The 21,972-nt window shown below is 39.9% G+C and overlaps 2 protein-coding genes across 2 annotated transcripts; one reads left to right on the forward strand and one right to left on the reverse strand.

Annotated features, from left to right (window-relative positions):
* The first annotated feature begins 9,248 nt into the window (after positions 1–9,248).
* ube2b (ubiquitin-conjugating enzyme E2B (RAD6 homolog)) lies at positions 9,249–17,832 on the forward strand. Its single transcript, XM_053441628.1, has 6 exons — positions 9,249–9,514; positions 13,140–13,220; positions 14,178–14,203; positions 14,910–14,999; positions 15,824–15,912; positions 16,021–17,832. Exons 1-6 carry the CDS (start codon positions 9,471–9,473, stop codon positions 16,147–16,149), a joined length of 459 nt encoding a protein of 152 aa, XP_053297603.1. The 5' UTR covers positions 9,249–9,470; the 3' UTR covers positions 16,150–17,832.
* Positions 17,833–18,990: 1,158 nt separating this feature from the next.
* On the reverse strand, positions 18,991–20,434 carry cdkn2aipnl (CDKN2A interacting protein N-terminal like). Its single transcript, XM_053441490.1, has 3 exons — positions 20,184–20,434; positions 19,345–19,450; positions 18,991–19,264 (listed from the first exon to the last, which is right to left on the reverse strand). The coding sequence occupies exons 1-3, from the start codon at positions 20,393–20,395 to the stop codon at positions 19,256–19,258; spliced, it is 327 nt and encodes a 108-aa protein (XP_053297465.1). The 5' UTR covers positions 20,396–20,434; the 3' UTR covers positions 18,991–19,255.
* Between the last annotated feature and the right edge of the window lie 1,538 nt (positions 20,435–21,972).

Consider the following 21,972-nt stretch of genomic DNA (forward strand, 5'->3'; position numbering starts at 1 on the left):
ACAACTTCACTTTTAAATTTCCTAAAAATCCATCAGCACTTGTAGTTATTTGAACACATGTTTTTGTCTACCTCCTATTGCTATTTATTGTATTTATTAAGTAATCTATTATGTGAGACTGGAAACTGTGAACGAAATTGCCCATTTTGGGATAAATAAAGTTTTCTAATCTAATCTAAAAAAACATTGCACATTCACATTTAGACTTCCCCTGCACTGTGGAGGCAAATGAAATAAAGGACAACAATGAGGACAAAGGTACTGATACTTTCAATATACCAGCCTGAACTTTCTTTTGTCTCTGTTACAGCATCAAACCAAACAAATGACATATTTTGATTTATTGTCCCATAACTTTTTCATGTTGAGTCCTGTGTTTTACTTTGATGGGTTTGTAGGATTTCAGCTTCTACGGGGCTTTTTTCAATGAGTCAACTCTGAAAAAAGTCATAGTCGTCAGTTTAAACTGAGCAACAACACAACACACAGAATACATTCATCTGGTTTCACACATGTACATGATTATAACCTGGCCAAAATATATTTCTGGGTCCATCAAGCCAACTGTTCAAGATGCAGGCTTCGGTCTCCACACATCACAGAACAACGACGATCAAAGGCTGAATGTGCTCGTCTAAAAGTACCATGTTAATTAATAATCTCCCTCTCTTAAATTAAACCTGTTCGCTTCCTTTGTAAACAGAGAAACACAAGGTGAGATGAAAGAGGGTGACAAGCAGAGGAGGGAGCCGGCAATGTCCCCAAATTAAACGGTGGGAAGGCCCTTTGGTTTCTTAATGCTCCACTGCTGGCAAGCAACCTGAGACTCACAGGGAGTGGAGATGATAGAGGTTACAGACAGAGAAAGTGCTATTATCTTCATACAGCTTGGACCCATCCGGTCAAAAGCCTGATTACTTTCATAACATTACTTTTATAACAGCAGTTTTCTTGCAGATTATAGCCATCATGTCTGTAATAGATCAGCGAGGGGGGATGCTTTCCCTTTGAAACCGAAATGAAAACAGAATCCAATATTGTTTCAGCTCTGTTTTAAAAGAAATCAAGACTGTTTCCTTCCCACAACTGTGTGTGTGTGTGTGTGTGTGTGTGTGTGTGTGTGTGTCACTAATTTCTTTATCCAAACAGACTTAAATGTAGCTACAGAACCAGGTTCATTTCAAGTTTGCCCGGGGCATTAATTTGTGAAGTTTGTATTTTCTTTAAATGTTTTTGTGGGTTTTCTCCAGGTACTCAGGCCTCCTCCCACATTTCAAAGACATGCAAACTTGGGTTAGGTCAATTGGAGACTTGAAATGATCCATAGGTGTGCATATGTTGGTCCTCTGATTTGCTGGCAGATCTTTATTTGCACCAATGCATAGATTAGTTCTATTGATTATTTGCCTCAGTTGTCATGTGTGTTCCCTATTATGGTTTTTTATTTGGTCTTGCTGTTTTCACACAACACTTCACCTGCCTCCCAGCTCACAAGGAGCAGTTTCTTCATCAAGTTTCAAGGCTCTTCAACGCGTGACCCTGCAATTTATTTTAGATCATGATAAGCCTTCTCTGGATTGTTGTATTCCACATCAACATTGCATCGATAACATTTCGGGAACAAGCTGCCTGATTGTTGTGGCCCTGCATGGTGGCCAGCGTGCACTGGGCTGCTTTCCAAACTGGCACACACCAGCACTTTATTCACCCTGATCATGTGGCTGACCTGCCTCTATGGAGGTTGTCTCTTTGTCAGGTTTTAGAAAGAAGCCCAGTTGTATTTCAGTTAATTTATCTCACTGTTTATTTTATTTCACTTTTATTTTTGCTTTAATTTCACTTATATCTTATACAGTATTATTTTCTTAATATCTTATATTCTTATTATATATAATATGATATATTGTTATATCATATTAAAGATGTACTATATTACACCAAAAATTAAGTAAGATGCTTTCTAAACTTTCTAATATGACAAAATGTACCCTGTCTTTCTGGGATCTGAATTTAATTTGAAGCTGCATCAGGAACTCTTTTGAGATTGTTTTCCATATATGTAATAAAAGTAGGAATTTTTCTCAATTCCTTTTCTTTCCCCCTTTTTTTTCCCACATGCATGTCTGTCAGCGCTGTCTCAATAGGCTTCTCTAGCTGTGGAAGTGGTGACATGTTAAACCATCATTGCATGAAGAGACAGGAGACAAAGGCTGGCAGAACAATGGAAGAGCTAAACCCAGAGTAACACAAACTCTCAGCTCACACACGCACTGTGATCTCCAACACACCTCGTCCAAGATACCAGGAAACATGATGCTGTTATCACGACCTATCAAACAGCAGCAATTTATTAGAAGGCCGTTTGGTTGTAAAAGCTATTTGGGACTTGCTGCTGCTGCTGCTGCTGCTGCTGATGATCAACATCTAAATATATAATTATCTGCATGTGCCAGGATGTTTTGGGGATAAAAGCCCTTTTTAATTCCAGGCAAGCAGATGCAGATGGCATGTTGGATGTCAGTGCCAAGCAATCAGGGGTAAAATGGCTGAAGCCACTCGTAAACAACACCGCCGGCGACATGTGTTTGTGATGCGGCAGCAGACGAGAGGAAGAGAAATCGGTTGTTTAGGAAAGTTGGACGATGATGGTATTGTTCGTGAGAATGTGAGGGGAGAGGAGGAGGCAGCAGGCGGGGGGGGGGGGGGGGGGGGGACAGGGACACCTCGTGCATCGACCCCCAAAAACAAGTCCCTGGCTGTTTAACAATAGCTTATCATGGATACAGGGATACATAACATTACATCACCGGTGCATTGTGGAGTCATGTGATCAGTGCCCTCCGTGTAACCTTGTGAAGTTCCAAATACAGGCGAGGAGACAGATCCACTGACTGCAGGAGACGGATAATCTAACAGAGGAGAAGGTGACACTTTATTCAGCAGCTTTCAAGTGCAGATCTGCTACAGATAGAGACATAGACAAGATAAGACAAGATAAGACATTTTTGAATGATTGTTCTTAGGGATTTCATTTGTTGTACACGAAATAAGACAAATCAATTAATTAAAGGAAAGCAATTGTTCAAGAAAAATAAATGTGGTGCATAATTCTGCCATGTATTGGCTCATTTTGGACTTTATTATTTCTCAAATCTCACATTCTCTCTATTTAGTTTCATTGTTTCGACAGGTTTTTTCAGTTTTCTTTCATCTGCAATGTTTTACATGCGTTTTGGAGTAAATGTTAGATTAAAAATCAGAAGGAGCAACAATCTCTACCTCACTCTCCTTTTCTTTCCACCAATTAGCATCCAGTATTGTGTCTCCAGGATACCTGAAGCCATGACAACAGCAGGTTACTCTTCGCATCTTGAGCTCCACCTGCTGTCGAAAAGAGGAAGTCCAGGCTGCGTATCCACAGTCACTTGAGAGAACTGAAGGAGCCAAAATCCCTTTGGTTATACTTAGTTATGATCCAAAAATCATTAAGCGTGAATTTCTCTGTTAAATGACAGCTCAGCCACGTCAATGCTATCTCCAGGACTGTTTAATTGAGTTTTACAGGTACATCCCAGAATCCCAAATGTTAACGTCTCCATGAGCTTGATGAAACAATCGTGACAAAGGTCCCCTTAATTTATTTTTCTGGGGATTTCAACAGCATTCTCTTCTTCAGCAAATGGAGCTTGCTACTTTGGCACGGGTGGGGTTTTGTTTCCATGGACTTTCAAGTGATATTCTATCATTTTACATTGAAACAAGACATAGACCACGACATGCTGTTGGATAAAAATATATATATATTATTTTATTGTACTTATTATTTATTTTTATATTATTATTATTATATCATAGACATAAAGAAGACAAGAGAACCGAGTGAGGCAGGAAACGTTTCCTATTGTTCTTTTTACCTTTTTTAGTGCATATAAGGTAGATACTTTATGTATTATTTAAATTAAAAAAATATCATGTGAAATTAAAATAGGAATAATGTCTTATTCAGAGTAGGTTCATTGTCAGAATATGGCTGTCCATGTTATCATAGCCATTGCCTCTTATTTCTTATTTGTTTTGCCTGTTGCTTTTTTTTAGAAAAAACTGAAGTGACACCAACATAAAACCGTGTGCTGAGTCTGACAAACAAACCTGAAGCCATTGATCCAAATGTTGTTAGATGTGGAGAACCCTCCGTCTTCACAGAGATTAAAATAAGATGAGAAGAGCTCGACAAAGGTGCAGCCTTGTGTGCTGTCTGTTGCCACAACAAAAGATAAATATGCATTTAATTGTGTGTTTGTGATAACACCTAGTAATGGATCAGTCAACGCCCATGGGTTGCGTGGAACCTCGTTCCTTCCCTCATGCCACAATCACTGTGAAAATATGTTGCTGCAAAAAGCCCAGTTGTTGCATCGGTGATGAATAATGATTCACAACTAGTAATCCACTTTTCTGAGGCTACAGAAGCTTCCATCACAACAGTAATATAAACACAGGAGCAATCTGCTGCCACCTTAGATTACATTTCAATTACCACACTGTCTGATTTCAACTCCCTTAATGCACCCCACTTGTAGTTGTTCTACTTTCTAATAATTAGGTTTGAAGAGGATTAGTGCTGGGTAGTATCTTGTCATAAAGATCTCCATTTCTGAGATCTTACCCAGAACAATGTAATAGAGGTGATTTGCATTTTTTCATCGTGATGGCACAATTGAATAATGAAAAAAGAACGTTCCATTCCAGAAATAATGTTCCAACTATTTTATTTGGCACCAGGTTTTCCCCTCAGGCACAAACCTCAGAGTCCCCAAGGGCAGGCTGACACAAGCTTTCTGCTAAACGCTCCATAAATGTAGAGGTTTGGTTGAAGACAAGAACGTGTAAATGTGTGTGTATGTTGTACCTGGGATGGGGGGGGGGTTGATGTTTAAACTGCTTTGATTTGGGTTTATTTGATGAACAGGAGTCAATACTCCTTCTAGTGACCTCAAAGAAACGCAGTGTTTGATACTGGAACGCAGGGATGAAGACATCCTGAGCTACATCAGGACAGATAAGCTACATGACAAGAAGACGAGTCTGAAGTGAGTCCGCAGCCACATTATTTACACCACAGCCTCTGGTGTAGCTGACGTGAGGAGTTAGTCAGCATGTTCAAATGGTTACAAAGACAATTCTAACATGATGATGAAGTATAATGGAACCTGGGAGGAATTGGCTCCAGACTCCTCACGACCCTCAAAGGATACGCAGCATAGATAATGGATGGATGGATGGATGGATTTTCACTATGTTAGTTAACCTGTATTGTGGTTTTATTTGCCAGGAAGCACCAAACACAAAGTAACATGCATAAATTTGACCAAAATCCAAGAGTCCCTCTCAGCGTGGTGCAGGAGGAAGACTCAGTGATGACTAGAACACGGGCGTCCTTCACTGAAACATGACCAACTCCAACAGGCCAAGGGCTTGACCGACTGCCCGCCCACTCACCCAGTCAGCTGTGTAATTGAATTACCGCCCATGCAGATGTAACAAGACATCGCAGCTCTAATGAGACAATTATCTTGTACCATCTTAAAGCTTTGCTGCTCATTAGTCCTGATGACCGCTGCACACGTGGATGGCTGCGGGCCCCGCCCCGACACTCAGACTGGAGACTTCTAGCCGCCGCTGGCAGGGTTCTACAGAAGCTATGGGACATTAGAGTGAGACTGATGAGGGAAGTAAAAAGGCCTGAGGGACGTTTCCGTCCACAGAGCACCAGGGAGAGGGATACATACATTATAGCAAGTTAAGCTTTGACCTCTATAAATGCTCAAAGAAATGTTCCTGGACTGAAGACTGCAACTGTTTAGTTGCTGGGGATTTAAATGGAGCATTACAAGTATGTCCATGTATATCCATAAATATTTAATTTATAATCTACCCAACATGAGCAGCTGTGAAAGGAGAAGAGCAGTAGCAGAGATGGACATGAAAACCAGCATCAGCCCAGCTCGGTGCACAGATATACAGAACCAATCACACAGTAATGGAGTAGAAAGGCAACAAAGGATCTGATCTATTTGGAAATATATGTGGAATGGATTTCAGAAGGTGCTGTTTGGTGAAGGGTTGATACTTTTTGATTAAAAAAAGGAAATAAACAAAGTTACCCTTGTTGTGAAAAAATGTTTAATCTGATGAAGGCCAGTTTGCATTAGCCTCAATTATAATGTCATTTTAAATTGTTCTCAGCCACAGTGCCTTGATATATTTCCTTTTCTTGCATCAACAAAGCAATAGATTCATTTACAGACCTGTGTGAAGGACAACAATGCTTTTAAATGGATCTGTAATTGCCTCCATGTGGTTGGCAAATATTTCAGTTTCAAACTCAATTTGATCCACATCACAACTCAAGGATTGTTTAGAGCAACTGTTATACATAATTATAATAATAACAATAATAAAACAGAAACAAAAAAGTGACATACACAAAGACACGATACATTTAAGTAAATGTCATTTTTATAAATGTATCTGTACATAACTGTTGTTCAGGTGAACTATCTTAAAGGTTCTGACTACACTAATTCTAACTTTACCATTTAACAGTGTATTTATAGTTTCAAAGTCTCCATTAAGCAGCTATTTGGCAAAAATGTCCTTAAAATACATCTGTTTCATATAGAGCATGTTGATTTGAGAGGGAGAGACAAAGAGAAGCACCACAGTCTCTCTCAGCATCTCTGCTCACTCTATTAAAAGTACCTGAGCTCAGCAGTGATAATCTCTTCCTGCCTCTATTAGCTGGATCCAGGCCTTTGTCCAGCCTCTGACGGACTGACAGACACAGGGTCACATTTTTCTGCATGAAGTTTCCAGGCACAGAGCTGCTAAACAGACTATAACCACCACAACCACATATTAACTTAAAAGTACTGGATAATTGATTAAAAAAGAAGAAGAAGCCTTAATGCATTAAAGCTTCTTAGCTATATCATCCTCCTCATCTTTCCTCTACTCCCCTGATAAACTTGATTTCTTTACTTTACTACTCTATCAATACTCCTTTTCTCCCCCAAGAAAACCCTGATAGGTCCACATTTCATAAAGTAGCATGCTTCTCGATCCTGACTCCTGGGGGAGACAGAAAAAGACCAACACTGCAGCCAGGCCCCTTTTGTCTGAGAGTGACCTACATTCACACAGCAGTGAAACGCTAACAGGGCCGTCTGTCTGTGGAGAGCTGCAGTCTGGACTCTTCAGGGGAAATGGTCCAGAGAATGTTTGAGACGCATTAGATTCCACTTCAGCCACTGCAGGGATAGGATAAGAACAACTCCATGTGCTTTATTGAGCTGAGTCATGTTACATTGGTCTAGGGGACAATGAAGTTTTCTATCTACAGTCGTATTACATGCATACCTCAACGTGATAGCTGCCTTAGATTCCATAAAACAGTGCGTGATCAAGTATTATTCAATCATTACATAATGTTCATTCTAATGTAAATGTTAGAATCATGTCAGGGAAAATCAAGAGAGCCACTGAATGATTTCTGTCATGAAACCCAAACAAATTAACTTTGTTATCATGTAATAAGTTAATTTATTACAATTTTAATTTAACTTATTACATGATAAGTTAATCGTTATAATATATATATATATATATATATCTTCTAAATTTTTTCCTAAAAAATAATAGAATCATTTTGAATTATCAAAATTCTAACGTTGCCCTAAGAAAATACATAACTATACATGCATAGCTTCATATAACATGCACATGTATTTAAAGTCACCTCGAATAATGCCACATATCAGAGTATTTAACATGTGATCGCTGATTTATCAGGGTGAATTTAAAAACATTGTTCATCCAGTGAAGCCACAGAATTTGATTTAGGTGAGTCCATATTTCCTCTGACTTGACGTGTTAGTGTTTATCACGGCGGAGTGGATTAGCCGCAGATGGATTGTGTAGATTGAGACTAAGCCACTTACTGCTGAGTAGATTATTACACCGCTGCACATTCATTTTTATTTTCCCTGTCATCTACCAAGAAGTCAAAGTTGTGTGATTGTATCAGGTGGATGACAAGGCTGCATCCTCAGTAAGAGACAGACTGTTCTCTACCCACATCAACAAACTGATGACATCGCTCACTCTACACCAGGATTCTTTTTCGACTCTGCAAATGCTTGCAGCGATCTTGATTTCATTCGGGAAAGACAGCAATAAAAAAGACAGAGTAAGGCAAAAGTACAAATAAAGCTTTGTGTGCTGAAGAGGTGTTCTCATTTTGATGAACTTGCACTGACGCTTACACTGGTTGCTTGTGCATTCCTAAAATAAGACATTAATGATGTTGTTGCCATGACAACAGACAAAGTTGATAATTATGTCCCTATACATACATATATATATTTATATATATATATATATATATATATATATATATATATATATATATATATATATATCTTTATATGAGTGGCTTTGGCTGTCTACTGTTAGTCATGAGGTCTACTTCCTAATAATACCTTCAAGAATGTTATGGGATTATGCAGATATTATATTAATATAATAATGGAAGATAGATAGATAGATAGATAGATAGATAGATAGATAGATAGATAGATAGATTGATAGATAGATATATAGATAGATAAAATGCATTGAGCTTGATGAGATTATATAGACACACTATATGTATTAATATTAGCCGATATGAGAAAGATGTTATGATACTTGTTGCATGATATTAAATACTGCCTTAAAGGTTCAGTGTGTAGAATTTAGTGACATCTAGTGGTGAAGTTGAATGCTGCAGCTGAATACCCCTCACCTCAACCCCTCCTTCCAAACAAGTTGATATCTATTCCACATCTCAAACCAGGACATTGTGGACTTTCATTTGTTCAACGTTTAAAGAGGAACAGAACAAAAAACAAGCATACATGAACATACAAACATCTAGCCCAGGGGTGCTATGCAATATTCATATAAATCATATAAATATCCTGTAGAATTTAAAGATATTCAACGTTTTAATAGGCTTTTTGTTAGATCATTTGGAAATAAGATAAGTTAAGATAATCGTTTTATTTGTCCCACTATGAGGAAATTATATAGGAAAATATAAAAATGTAATTAAACTAATATGTACAGTGCAAAGACAGGGACTATGTCAGAAAGAGAACTTTAGTTTCATTTTTCAGTTTCAGTTTCATATTAACGTGTGTTCTTTACCTGCACGTCCTCGGTGACACAGACGCAGGTTGTTTTTTTCTTACCTCCTGTCCGTGCTTGCGCCTCCAGCACCGACAGCGACGACGTCACCATAAATAGCTCGCCAGCCAGTTGTTTGGAGAGAAGAAGAAAAGCGGCTACTAGCGGAAGAGGCACCCTATCTGGTTTCGGATAGTATTCCCTCTGTGGCGCTGGGTTTTTCCTTTAACACGCTTTGAATTATGTCCACCCCGGCGAGGAGACGGCTTATGAGGGATTTTAAAAGGTACCGCAACCTCTCCTTTGTTTTGAAATGACAGATTTCGCTTTGTTTTGCCAGCCACAACAGCGTTAGCCGATGGAGCTGTCGGCTAGCTTAGCTTAGCTTAGCGGCTTCTGTGCTGAGAATATTGCCGCTAAAGCTGGCACCACTGTTGTTGTGACGTTAGTTTGTTTGTTTTGACCCGGGTCGTCTCGCTGTGTGGCGGGTTGATAAAGTCCTTCTCGTGTGTTTTAGTGATGTCTAACAGTACCTTAAAGGGCAGTTTGGCGTTGTGCAGTGTGTCCAACCCAGGGGGATAACGTTAGTCCCTTTTGTGTTTGTTTAATTCCCCTGGTTACTTTGTTTTTGTGCTGGGGGGGTAGCTGCAGTTTAAGGCTAACTGGTGAGGGGGGCCAAAAACCAGTCATCACACGCTTTGTGCTGGATTAACTGGCCCCCGATCAGAGGCTAAATGTGACAGCGTTCGTTCGAATCGCTGTGCAAGCTGTGGGGTTTGTGTGTCTGCTGGTTTTAAAAGGCATCCAGCCACCCAGCAGCTTGGTTTCCAGTCTCCTGCGGCAGCAACGTGGCTCACAGGTGTTGCACAACTCGGGTGCTGAGGTGCTTGAACTCGTGATGTGCCCACGACACCATTCCTGTTTACTTCTTTATTAATAAAGCATGATCATTGATGGAAGGTCCCTTTGCCAGTTTCATTTGAATGATGTCAAACAGCCGTGAAGATGAAGATTATCTTTGTGTTTTCATGAGATTTAAGGGGCTCCTTTTTAATACCTGCTACCCCGAATCTGATCACAATCAGAATTATTTAATTTGCCAAAAATATTTGCACACACAGGAAACTGCCTTGGTGTGGTTGGTGCACTGTACATAAAACATAAAGCAACAATTGGACATAAAACAACAATATATACAGTAAGACAACAATATATACAGTAAGAAACCTTGCCCCTTATGCCCTGCACCCCACAGTAGGTGTGTTGGGTGCACACACACCTATCAGTGGAAACAAATATGCTAAGCTCTACCAAGAACAGCCGTTGAACCAGGTGGGGATGAGGTGTCACTGTAACTCTACGCTGCTGAGCCAGTCCCCAGGTGGGGAACTGTAACACTCTGAGGCAAGGGAAACAAAATGGCCCATTCCTGAATCACCATGTGTGTCCACACCGAGGCTGACTGACCTCAGGCCTGTGTTATACTGCTTGTTTGATGTGTTAGTCAATCTGTCGTTGTTTGAACAGCAACAACTCTGTGTGATCATTTGGATCAGCACTTGGGACGTTGTTGTTTTAAAGGTTCAGTGTGTAGAATCTAGTGACATCTAGTGGTGAAGTTGCATGTGGCAGCTGAATATCCCTCACCCTCTCCTTACAGACATGAATGAGAACCTGTGATAGCCTTCAGTTGTCATAATAACTCAAAAGGTGTTTAGTTTGGACTACTGTAAAAAAAACATGGTTACCTCAGTAGATGCAAATTTATAGTACTTAAATATAAAGGGCCTATACTGGTGTAAAGTAAACAACAATTTTTACAATTTAGAGGAAACACTAATGAAAACATCACTAGGATTATTTTTTTATTTAATCTCTGCCAATGTATATCTTTCACCTAAATATTACACACTGAATCTTTAACCGCACAGAGGATTTGGATCAATAAGCGAACTGCTAGACCTGTACTGCTTAAAAGTTCCCTCTGTATGAACAGCTCCAAAAACATTGTTTCTCATTTTACATCAAGTAAAGCAAGATGTAAATTCCTTCTCCAGGTTTATTTTAAGAAGTGATAAACCTGGTGAAACCAGCATTCACCACCTCACACTTATGTACCTCCACTTTCTTTTTATTCAGCCTTATTTGTGAGGATTCATTTTAATAATAACCCTAACAATGTTGTAATCCTAAAGCTACTCAAGCACAATTAAACGCAAAGTGTTCTCATTCTGTTACCCAGGTAGTTTGATCTTAATCAACTGATTTCTTACAGACCTTAAGAAACATGTCCTTATCAATTGTATTCTTATAAACAGTGTTTAAAATGAAAATCTCGTATTTATTTATTTTTTGAGGCCTGCAGGATAAATCCAAACGGTTGCCACACTTTTAATTTTCTTATGATCTATACAAAACCACCACACAGTCTCCAATGATGCCCAATACTTCCCTTATCCACCCTCTGCAGACACCTCAGGTATCACTAGTTTCTGAGTAAAATAAAGTAACTGTGGGTCAATGTAGAATTGGGAAGTTTAGTGGAGCATCAGTCCACCAGCAGAGAGCTCAGGCAGATTACAGTAAAGGAGGTTAATTGTGGTGGGTCTGTCTGCAGCCAGGGACTTGGACATGGATCTACACAGACACACAAATCAGCCTACCTTGTTTTATAGCTGTAAGCTCTTATTAAACCAGCTTTTATACCAGGCCCTGAACAGTCTGTGGTGATTCCAGACTTGGCCTACATGTGTTTGTGATCTGAAGTGACCCTTCCATGGCCATAATGTTGCCTGAGTTCTGGCACGGGAGCCAACAATGCACGTTTTAGTTTTCTCTACTGAACACCGCCTTTATTTGCATAGTGCGCTCGGAAACCTGTTTTTAGATAGTCTACACTGACCAGTGGTCTGACAAAGTGGTTGTTGTCTGAAGCTTGATTTCAAAATGTTGACCTGCGACATCTGTTGTGAATTGTTGATGTCTCTGTTGATAGGTAGTTGTTGCTATGGTGTTTTTGCACGGCACTTTACAGAGATCACTTGTCAGTCAAACAGTCCGGAGCAGCTCTCATGGCGGAGCTGGAAGCAAATGCTTATTTTCATTAATGAAAGATCCGGCTATGGTTATTTTGTGATGAATATCAAGGTTATAAAATGTCAAAATATAGACCAATGCATGGTGTGTTTCTAAATTGACTATACATAGAAAATGTAACTTCCAAAGGTATTCACTTATTGATCCAAAGGTGTGGCAGATATTTAATTCAATAAGCGTTGTATTTATTCCAAACACACCAGTGTCTGCACCGTATTTTGTTTCTCCTCAAGAAGAGACAATGTATGTTCCTGAACGTTGATGAGCTGGTTTTCATTCAGCAAATGGATAACCCAAAAAAAAACATGGTGTTTCCTCTTAATCTTAATCTGTGGTTTATTCCCATTTATGCTCATGACAGCGTTGGAAGTCATTTCAGGTGAAGGTCGGCTTAGTGAACCAGGGCTTTTGGTGCTTGTGGTGCAGTGTTAAGTGGAGTAGTTTATGCTAACTGACATCTGTGACTGACAGCCGGTTGGGCACTGCGCTGTTGATCCTGTAAGCCTGGCTGCTCACTGAAGCCATGTTGATTCAGCATTTTATGTTTTGACTGATAATTATCCTGTAGTCGAGGTGGTACTGTAATTAAAGACGTCACACTCTCTCTCCCTCCGTCCTCTTTCTCTCCCGCATCTGTTCTTTCTTTTTTGGTCACTTTGCTTTTATTTCTCCATCTTTTTTTTTTCTTCTCATCTTGATGCCTGCCCCCGGTTCTGTTTTGGTCCCCTTCCCTGCGTCTTTTGGTGCTATTTGTCTTTCCATGCCTCCCTCTGTCTTTCTCTTACCATTGTTTCTTTCTCTCTCATCTTACCCAGACTTCAAGAAGATCCTCCCACCGGTGTGAGCGGAGCACCGTCAGAGAACAACATTATGCTTTGGAACGCTGTTATCTTTGGGTGAGTCATGCTCTAAATCCGACTCCGCCCTATTGTTTTTACTGTGCCACTGGGATTGGGATGCGCAGAGTCCCCCATCTGACCCGGCGCGTCACATTCTTGTTCTCCATGTTCTGCATTTTGAACAGCTGTCTGATCATAGCCACCATTGTGGCAGAGAGCATTATGGAAAAATCAGCATGTAGCCTCGGCGGGTGTCTGCTGAAAGAACAGGCCCTGGTGAGGTTAGGGTTCAGAGGGAGGAAGGAAGGGAGGAAGGAAGGGAGGAAGGAAGGAAGGAAGGAAGGAAGGAAGGAAGGAAGGAAGGAAGGAAGGAAGGAAGGAAGGAAGGAAGGAAGGAAGGAAGGAAGGAAGGAAGGAAGGAAGGAAGGAAGGAAGGAAGGAAGGAAGGAAGGAAGGAAGGAAGGAAGGAAGGAAGGAAGGAAGGAAGGAAGCTCAGATCAAAAGAGTGACTTTTCTCAGGCCTGTGTATAATTCTGAAGTGAATTTAAAAGTAGAATCCCAAAAATGCATGCTTTTATTAAACTGAGAATAGGTGGAGAGTTTCATACTGAGGTGATGAAATCCAAATGTCGGTGTGAGAAGTAATAAAAACAGGAACAACACAAGCAAATTGGACCGCTGAAGGTAATTTTAAAATGCAACAAGAAGGAAACTGGACATGTGCACATTAATCTTAAATAAAAACACTTGGTAATAGCTCCCCAGCGCCGTTCAAAGTCAAAGTGAAAGCTGTTGGAAATGTAAAACGAGAAGGCAGCTGTTTTAATTGGCTCCTTCACACAGACTTTGTGAATGTGCTGAGCTGAGTAAACAAAGTCTCAGGTGTCTGTGTGGAGCATGTCCTTCTCATAAATGATAATGGTGATGTTTTCTACAAGCCAGTGCCTTATTGGTAGCAGTGGGGATTATTAGGATGTGTAAATAATTGAATTTCTCTCTCTTCACCTTTGGCAGGCCTGTGGGAACACCATTCGAAGATGGTAAGTTCTCTGTTTTGATATATCTTGTCCGTAAAGTGCGCACCCAGTGGGGGCAGGTTAATTCAAGCTCTGGGTTTGCTTTAATTGATTTTAATCTCTCCTGCAATGTTGCAGTGCTGCATTCAATCCACATATAACAGCCTACTAGGGAGTGTCTTGTAAGAATGCACTGAAGAAATTAATATGACTAAGCACTGTGTGGGTCAAAACTTTTTGTTTGCCTTGACCTGTATAAATCTCTAATCCTCAATTCTTTGAAGTAATTACTTAAATGTGTACATGAATAGCTGAACATTCATTAAGAGTGGTCATAGTGACAAACTACAGTTTTGCTGTGTAACAAATTAAATACATGACACACTTATGTCTGTGCACAAACACCCACTTCTTCAGCTGGTAATTATGACTGAGGCTGTGCATGAGAAGTGCTGACTGGGTGTTTCATAGTTTTCTCTCGTTAGACCTCTCCCACCTTGTTATTCTCCCTCTTGCCAGCAGTGGACGTCTGCACATCAGTGAGGGATTAGCTTCTCTTTCTGGTCGAGCCGCTGCTATTTTTAGTAACGTAATTATTTCTCTCGCATTGTGTGACCTCCTCGATCTTTCACGCCTGTGTTCTCCTCGCAAAATTATTGCTGTGCACGCCTCGGTGCATTCTTGAGGTCCCTCTCACCTTCTCTCTCTCCACCCCTCTGTGTCACCGCAGGAACGTTTAAGCTTCTGATAGAGTTTTCAGAGGAGTACCCGAACAAACCCCCCACAGTTCGGTTTGTGTCCAGAATGTTTCACCCAAACGGTAAGAGATGCGGCCGCTCACTGATTTTCAAAACATGCATTTGCAAATGGAACAGAACATCTTCCCTCACTTAATTCAAGTCCATCATCGCCAGTTGATATTTAGTTGTGTATGATGTGAAGATTCCCGGACTTGGAATGCTGCACAGTTTGTGCCTCTATTATCTGGAGGCTGAAAGTTCCTCCTTTCCTCCTCATTCAAAGCGTTTCCTCTTATTCATTATAATAGTTTTAAGTAGGTCACACCAGGCTGACCGTGAAGTCCACTTAAACAATTTGTGAGTTTGTGTATAAAAGTAAATGATTTATTGGCATTTAAAAAGTGTTGCAGCTGTGATTGCACTTCTTACTTAAAGTTCTGCTTGTTATATAGTTAGATTTTATGAACTGCTGACTTGCATTGTCTGTTCCACAGCAATGTGGTCATCTGCATTGTGAGCACAAAGGAATAAGCAAAAATCTAATTAAGACGTAAAGTACTCACACATAGTCCTTGTTTCAAGTGTAAACAAAATGGAAATCAAACAAGGAGCTGAAGCATTTGCAAAATTAGAGAGAAAACACTCAACTGTAAATACAGGAGCATCAAGCATTAAACTATTTCAGGTTGGGGTTTTGGAACGTATGATGTAGTAGACATAATGTCGACATGAGTCACACTTTGCTCAGTAACACGAAATCCTGAATATGAATGTCTTATTCAGAAAAAATTCAATAATCAGATTATTGTTGTCCATGAAATGAATTTGGCGGTATGAGACAGAGTTGTGCTCTGATGTTGATCTGTCGTCTGAAGCTTGATTGTGTCCTCTCTCTTTTTCCCAGTTTACGCAGATGGCAGTATATGTTTAGACATCCTTCAGAATCGCTGGAGCCCCACATATGATGTGTCGTCCATACTCACCTCCATCCAGGTTGGTAGCTAGACTGCTCTCACACAAACTGTGTATATTTCAGTTATTTTGACTGCAGTTGTGAGTGTGAAAAGTGGATATCTTCATCACACACGTTACTTTCCACAGTCGTTGCTGGACGAGCCAAACCCAAACAGTCCGGCCAACAGTCAGGCCGCGCAGCTCTATCAGGAAAACAAGAGGGAATACGAGAAGAGGGTGACAGCCATCGTGGAGCAGAGCTGGGTGGACGTCTGAGCTTCTCTGGCACTCTGCTTCTTCCTCGCCATCACCGTCTTGTCATCATCCCATTACTTCAGTCTCTCTTTTTTTTTTTTTTTTTTTTTAAACTGCATAAAAAAAACCAACTATATCAAAAGAACTCAAGTGCCACCCTGAAAAACAAAAAGAAACTCGAGAGGACAACCAAACCAGAATGGACATTCACTTGCTTGCCAATAACATTAAAGGAAAATGAGGGAGGGAAATCAACCATTTTGTTTGTTTTTTGTTCTTAATTTTACTTTTTATTTTTATTTTTTATTGCATGATGTGAAATAAGTTATTGCTAACAGAATTTGTAATATATCTTTGTTGTTTGTTTGGATTTAGTTGGACTGTTTTGAGTTTTACAGATTTATTTTCTGCCCTTTTTCTTTTGTAACGTCTGCTGGTGGGTACAACATGGCTGTTTTGGGAAAAGGGCGAAATCAGCATATTTTGAAAGTCATGGAAGAACCTAGAAAATGCCTTTTTTTTTAATTTTATTTTTTATCTTTCAAGTTAGCCACAGATGCAGCTGATAAAAAAAGAACAATGGCTTATCTGTTCTGAGCATATCTCTTTATTATTTTTAGACTCTGTAGGTTTGGGCTCACAGACGTCACAGGCTACAACTGTGCCAAGTGTCCCTCTGCGCTGATGAATCATGGCTCCTTGGCAAGCAAGCTCTGAGCTTTCTATTTTTTATCATTTACATTACAAGAGAGGGAGTGTATTGAGAAAGTAGATATTAACACCAGAACTTGACAGGATGAGGTTTGAATGCAGATGCTACAGCGGAGATCAGGGTCAATGGAAAAGGCTGGAAATGTTTGAATCAACATTTACATTTTCAGTTGATACAATACGTTTTCAATTTATATCGACAGAGTATAGGAAGCTGCAAAATAAGGAAATCCACATTATGATGGTTCGGTCATTGCTGATTGGGCCAGAACTTCCGGGATGGCAGATAGACACGTTGGTTGTTCTATATGTTCTTTCCTGCTTATTTTCTATGATGCATATTAAACCAGTTCTAGTAGGTCATGGTTTAAGAAAATTGAAGGTAATAAACATCGAAAAGCTTCTCAGTTCCTCCTCCCAACAGGTCATCTCCTGCCTTCGCCCGGCTGCTTCTCTAGTTTTCACTCACCACACATACGCAAACAAATTGTTTCAGCGGGGACGTCTGTCTGCCTGAGTTCAAGCGTCTTTCAATCCTATTTATAAATGACACAGCTGACATGTAAATGAACATACATAAGGACACAAGCAGTGCCGCCTGATGCATTATACGTTGGACTGCTGCAGAGAAGAGCTCACTCGCATGCAGTTGGACCCCGCCCCTGCTTCCACAGCACGACATCAACTGCTTCCCCCAAGTTGGCGTCTCAAGCCTGCATTTGTTTTACTCGTATGTGATGCCCAGTTAAAAGACCGCTTGAATACAAGTTCATGAATTCACCTCGCCCAGTTCCAGCTAAATAATTCCTGGAAAACCGTCACCATGAAACAGCTTCCCTTTTCTGAGACAGTATAGGTCATATTGTGGTTAGTGACTTATATCACCTAATAAGCAGAGGGGATATGTTATAAAAATTGTGAATTAAGCAAAAAAATGTATACTTATAACAATATGCTGTATAAACGTAATAAAACACATTTTTCAGACTTTGAGGCTGGTTTTGCTCTTGATTTATTTTGGCTGTTTGAATTCTATTCTATTAAAGTTTGAGTGTGTAGAATTTAGTGAGAACGTGGTTAAGTAACATGTTGCAGCTGAACACACCCCATCTCATCCTCCCGAGCATGAAGAACCTGTGGTAACCTTCAGTTCTCATAAAATCTCAAAAGGTGATAGTCCGGTCTTGGCTACTACAAGAAACATGGAGGCCCTCTAAAGTTGGCTTTTTGAGGTCTTTAACATGCTCAAATTCTTACCAAAATGTGCAGAAAATTAGAAAGTGGTGAAAATTTACTTTTCATATATTTTCTGTTATTTAATTTAATTTTTTATTTACGTGAGCAGAAGTGGACGGCGCACTTCCTGCACAGAAGTGGACTGCGTAGGATTATTATAATTTTTTTATATATACATTTAATTTCTTTGTTTTAAAATGTTTAGTGTAAGATATTGTGCAATTAATAGGTGGTTGAAGTCCTGCCAATTTTAGATATTCAGTATCTTGCCAAGCAGATGGGGAAGAGTGGAATTCGAACCACCAACCTTCTTGTTGAAGAACGACCACTCTACCCCCTAGGCCACACCGCCTGCTCATTTTCATAAGAAACTAAGCACACAAAGAAGATGGACAAACAATTGTATGTGTCTGTCATTCTGTGCTGCTTTTGATACACATTTCAGAGAAACCCATTGTATTTTCTACTTTACTACATATATTTGACAGCCTGACTTAAAAGTTACCTTAATATTTTTGGATTTTAGATACTAGATGATTTAACATGCATTAAAAACCTATTGTTAGAGAATAACCCAGTAGTTTCCAGCCTTGGCTTCTGACGCCTTACAAGAATCGCAGTGTTGGACACATTTAATTTGATATGATTCTGAAAATTCATGCAAAACCTTCTAGTTTATATTCGGTGATCAAATAAATGACATTTTTCCCATCAACTAGTTTTATATAAAATTTCTGTCGATAGATCTGTTTCATCTAAATCTTACTCACTGGACCTTTTGAGTTCAAGTTTTAGATGAAATGTAGGTGATGAGTGTTTTGCCCTAAGTAGTTTATAAACTTGCAGCGTATGTGAAACCCCCGAATTATGATGCTCGTTCATAGTTTTTAGGATAAGAAAAGAGAAATACAATCCTTTAGGAAGAAAACCAGTTATTTATTCTGTTCCAGAGACATGAGGACAAAATCCAGTGCCGTTCTGCATCTGAATAGATATAAAAACAGCACTAAAAGTATGATTTAAAAAAAAATAAAAAAGCAGTTAATGAGAACAAACATACCAATATCTGTATTTAAACAATTCTAAACCATTATTGAAATTTTGTCCGACGTGTTACAGTCTGTATGACAGCTGAGTCCCCATCAGATTTCTGCTGGCATGATGAGAAGAGATGAGCTGGTCATCGACCCTGCGACAGAGGAGAGAAATACACAATGAATATTTTACTGTTATCCACGTGTGTCTGTGTGTGTCTTTCCACCGACTCACCTGTTGCGCCTTCATAATCTCATCTCTTGTCTTGAACACTGGTGCGTCCTCCACCTCGATGCCTTCAGCCATTTCCTTCACTTTCTCCAGGAGCTCTGTGCTATACCTGCCATTAGAGAGTAAAGACCCACAATAATTCCGCAACCTTCATATTATTATAACAATACCTTTTTTTCATTTATTTCATGGACAAAATGACAAAACTATTCAGTTGTATTTGACAGAATCACCAAGAATTCAGCTAAACTATTAATGTGTAAAATTAAAAAAAAAATTGTGGGTGATTCATTTAAATTTTCTAGAACTTAAATACATTGATGTTGGCCTCAGATGTATCATATTAAACAATTTTTGTATGGGTGTTGGTATACCTACAGTGATCCAAGATAGAGAACATTTTTAGGAGTCTATAAAATGTTTCTTAAATATGGATTTAATCAAATAAGCTCCTGGTTCAGCTTTTGTGTTTATCAGTCTACTGTCGGTTAACAGACACAGGGGGCAGCACAGAGGCCGTCGGTAGTTACAAGCATGAGACAAAAATACTTTAAATATCTTTGAAAACACACTCAGGCCAAGTTTAAAGATTTATCACAAGTAACGTCAGAGAACATGTCTGACTGTTGGAAGGGAAATGGCTTCGGTTTCAAGGTGGTTGATAAATCTGAAAAGGTAAACATGTACAACGTGGTTACAGCTAGGCTAGGCTAAGTGTTTAGCCTGATCTCTGCAGCGGTCTGGACGGAGGAGCTTTAGCTGTGGATGGTCTTGTTTCCTCTGGGTTAGAAAATAACATCATAACAGGGCGGAGGTGGAAACAGGCTTTGTTCCCCGCGTACCTGCAGCCGAGGAAGACGTTGTTGGCCCACACCATGGACAGAGCGAGCAGTTGGTCCAGCTGCTCGTCCTCATACTCGTTCATGTTCCGGAGGATGAAGTCCCTCCGGACCAGCCAGTGCTTCTCGCTCTCCCAGTAGCCTCGATATGTCTCCACCTGGTCCGCCACAGCCCGGTTCTGCTGAATAAAATCCTCCACGTCCAGGTTAGCCATCTTGCTTTCTCTTCCGACAACAAAGAAAAGCTTCCTGTCTTAATCAAGAACGGCCCGGAAGTTGTTTATCAGCGTTGCGTGTTGCCAACAGCGCCGCGCAGTGTTGGAGGTGAGAGCTGCGACTGACCTGACAGCCTCTGCACAGAGAACGGAAGTAAACTAGGAATACCACAGTGTCACAAACAATACTGCATTAAATTAAAGTAATAATTCATAATTTATTTAAATTTCATCTATACAAATATAAAATAATATTATACAATATATAATTATTATTGTAAAAAAGTTGTATTGGCGAGTGAACTTGTTCATGACTCATTTTGACCTTTATTATTCTTATCCTCTGGAATCCTATATTTTCCAGGGATCAATATAGTATCTTTCTATCTATCTATCTCAACATGTGTCAGTCGTGATAGTGATGCACTCATTTGTATTTACACATTTTGATCACCTGCCATGGCCGCCCCACACCAGCTCTGTGTTCTGGATTCACCGCCTTGTGGTGTGGAGATATGCATGAAGAAAAGTGACTCTCACTCTCTCTCTCTCTCTCTCTCTTTCTCTCTCTGCCGGGCATATGATCACAGAGAAACACTCGGACTTTTAACTCCCAGTCTATGTAAAGAGGATTACGGACACTCAGTCTCACAGATATGCACACACACAGAGGCACACACAGGCACACACCCACACCCACACACAAACACACACACACACACACGCACACACGCACACACGCACACACACATGCACACACACATGCACACAAAGCAGAGTGGTGGATCTGGGGCTTGTTTTGACTTGAAGTCATTGATATGCAAAGGGGATCCAGAGGGAGGAAGAGCCAACTGAGAGGAGTAAAAATATTTTCGGTTCATTGTGAAACTGCAGAGCGGCCAGAGGACATCAGCTGACTTGGTGGAGGATGCAAATGTGGCATTCACTCTGCTGAGAGAATGTGGCCATGTTCACTGTCCTGAATGTGGTCTCAAACATGTCCTCACTGGGTGATTTCCAATCTGTACTTTCAGCTTTTGATCAGATCACCTGAGACGAATGTTAATGCCAAATCTGAACAGGGACCAGAGGGACAAACAGAGCAGCTCACAAAGCTTTAAAATATGTGTGCTCTGAATTGTAATAAAGCATTTAGTCTGTCCGAGACAACAAACTGCAAACCAAAATGACTTGTTAGAAAAGTTGAGAAGAGCCAAATTTGATCATGTTTAAAAAGTAACAATGATATATTTGTTATGATAATAATAAAATAGATTACACATAAGCCCATAAATGAGACATATACACACACAGGAAACAAAGGCTATATATCTTTTCTAAAAGATCAACTTTCTTTCGAACCTTTCCAAAAATGGAACCAATAAAAGAGTGAGAATGTTGGAACAACAATCAGACATGATGCAAGGATGAAATAATGTCTTTGCAGATCCAGACAGGAGCTTGATTTATTATTTATGTTAATGTACAACCTGACGGGTTCAGTGAACATTGTGATGTGATTGAAGAGATGATAACAGGAACTTCTTACTCATAGAAATACTGAGCCGCATCCCCTG

The sequence above is a fragment of the Pleuronectes platessa genome, chromosome 15 (genome assembly GCF_947347685.1).
Source record: "Pleuronectes platessa chromosome 15, fPlePla1.1, whole genome shotgun sequence".
NCBI lineage: Eukaryota > Metazoa > Chordata > Actinopteri > Pleuronectiformes > Pleuronectidae > Pleuronectes > Pleuronectes platessa.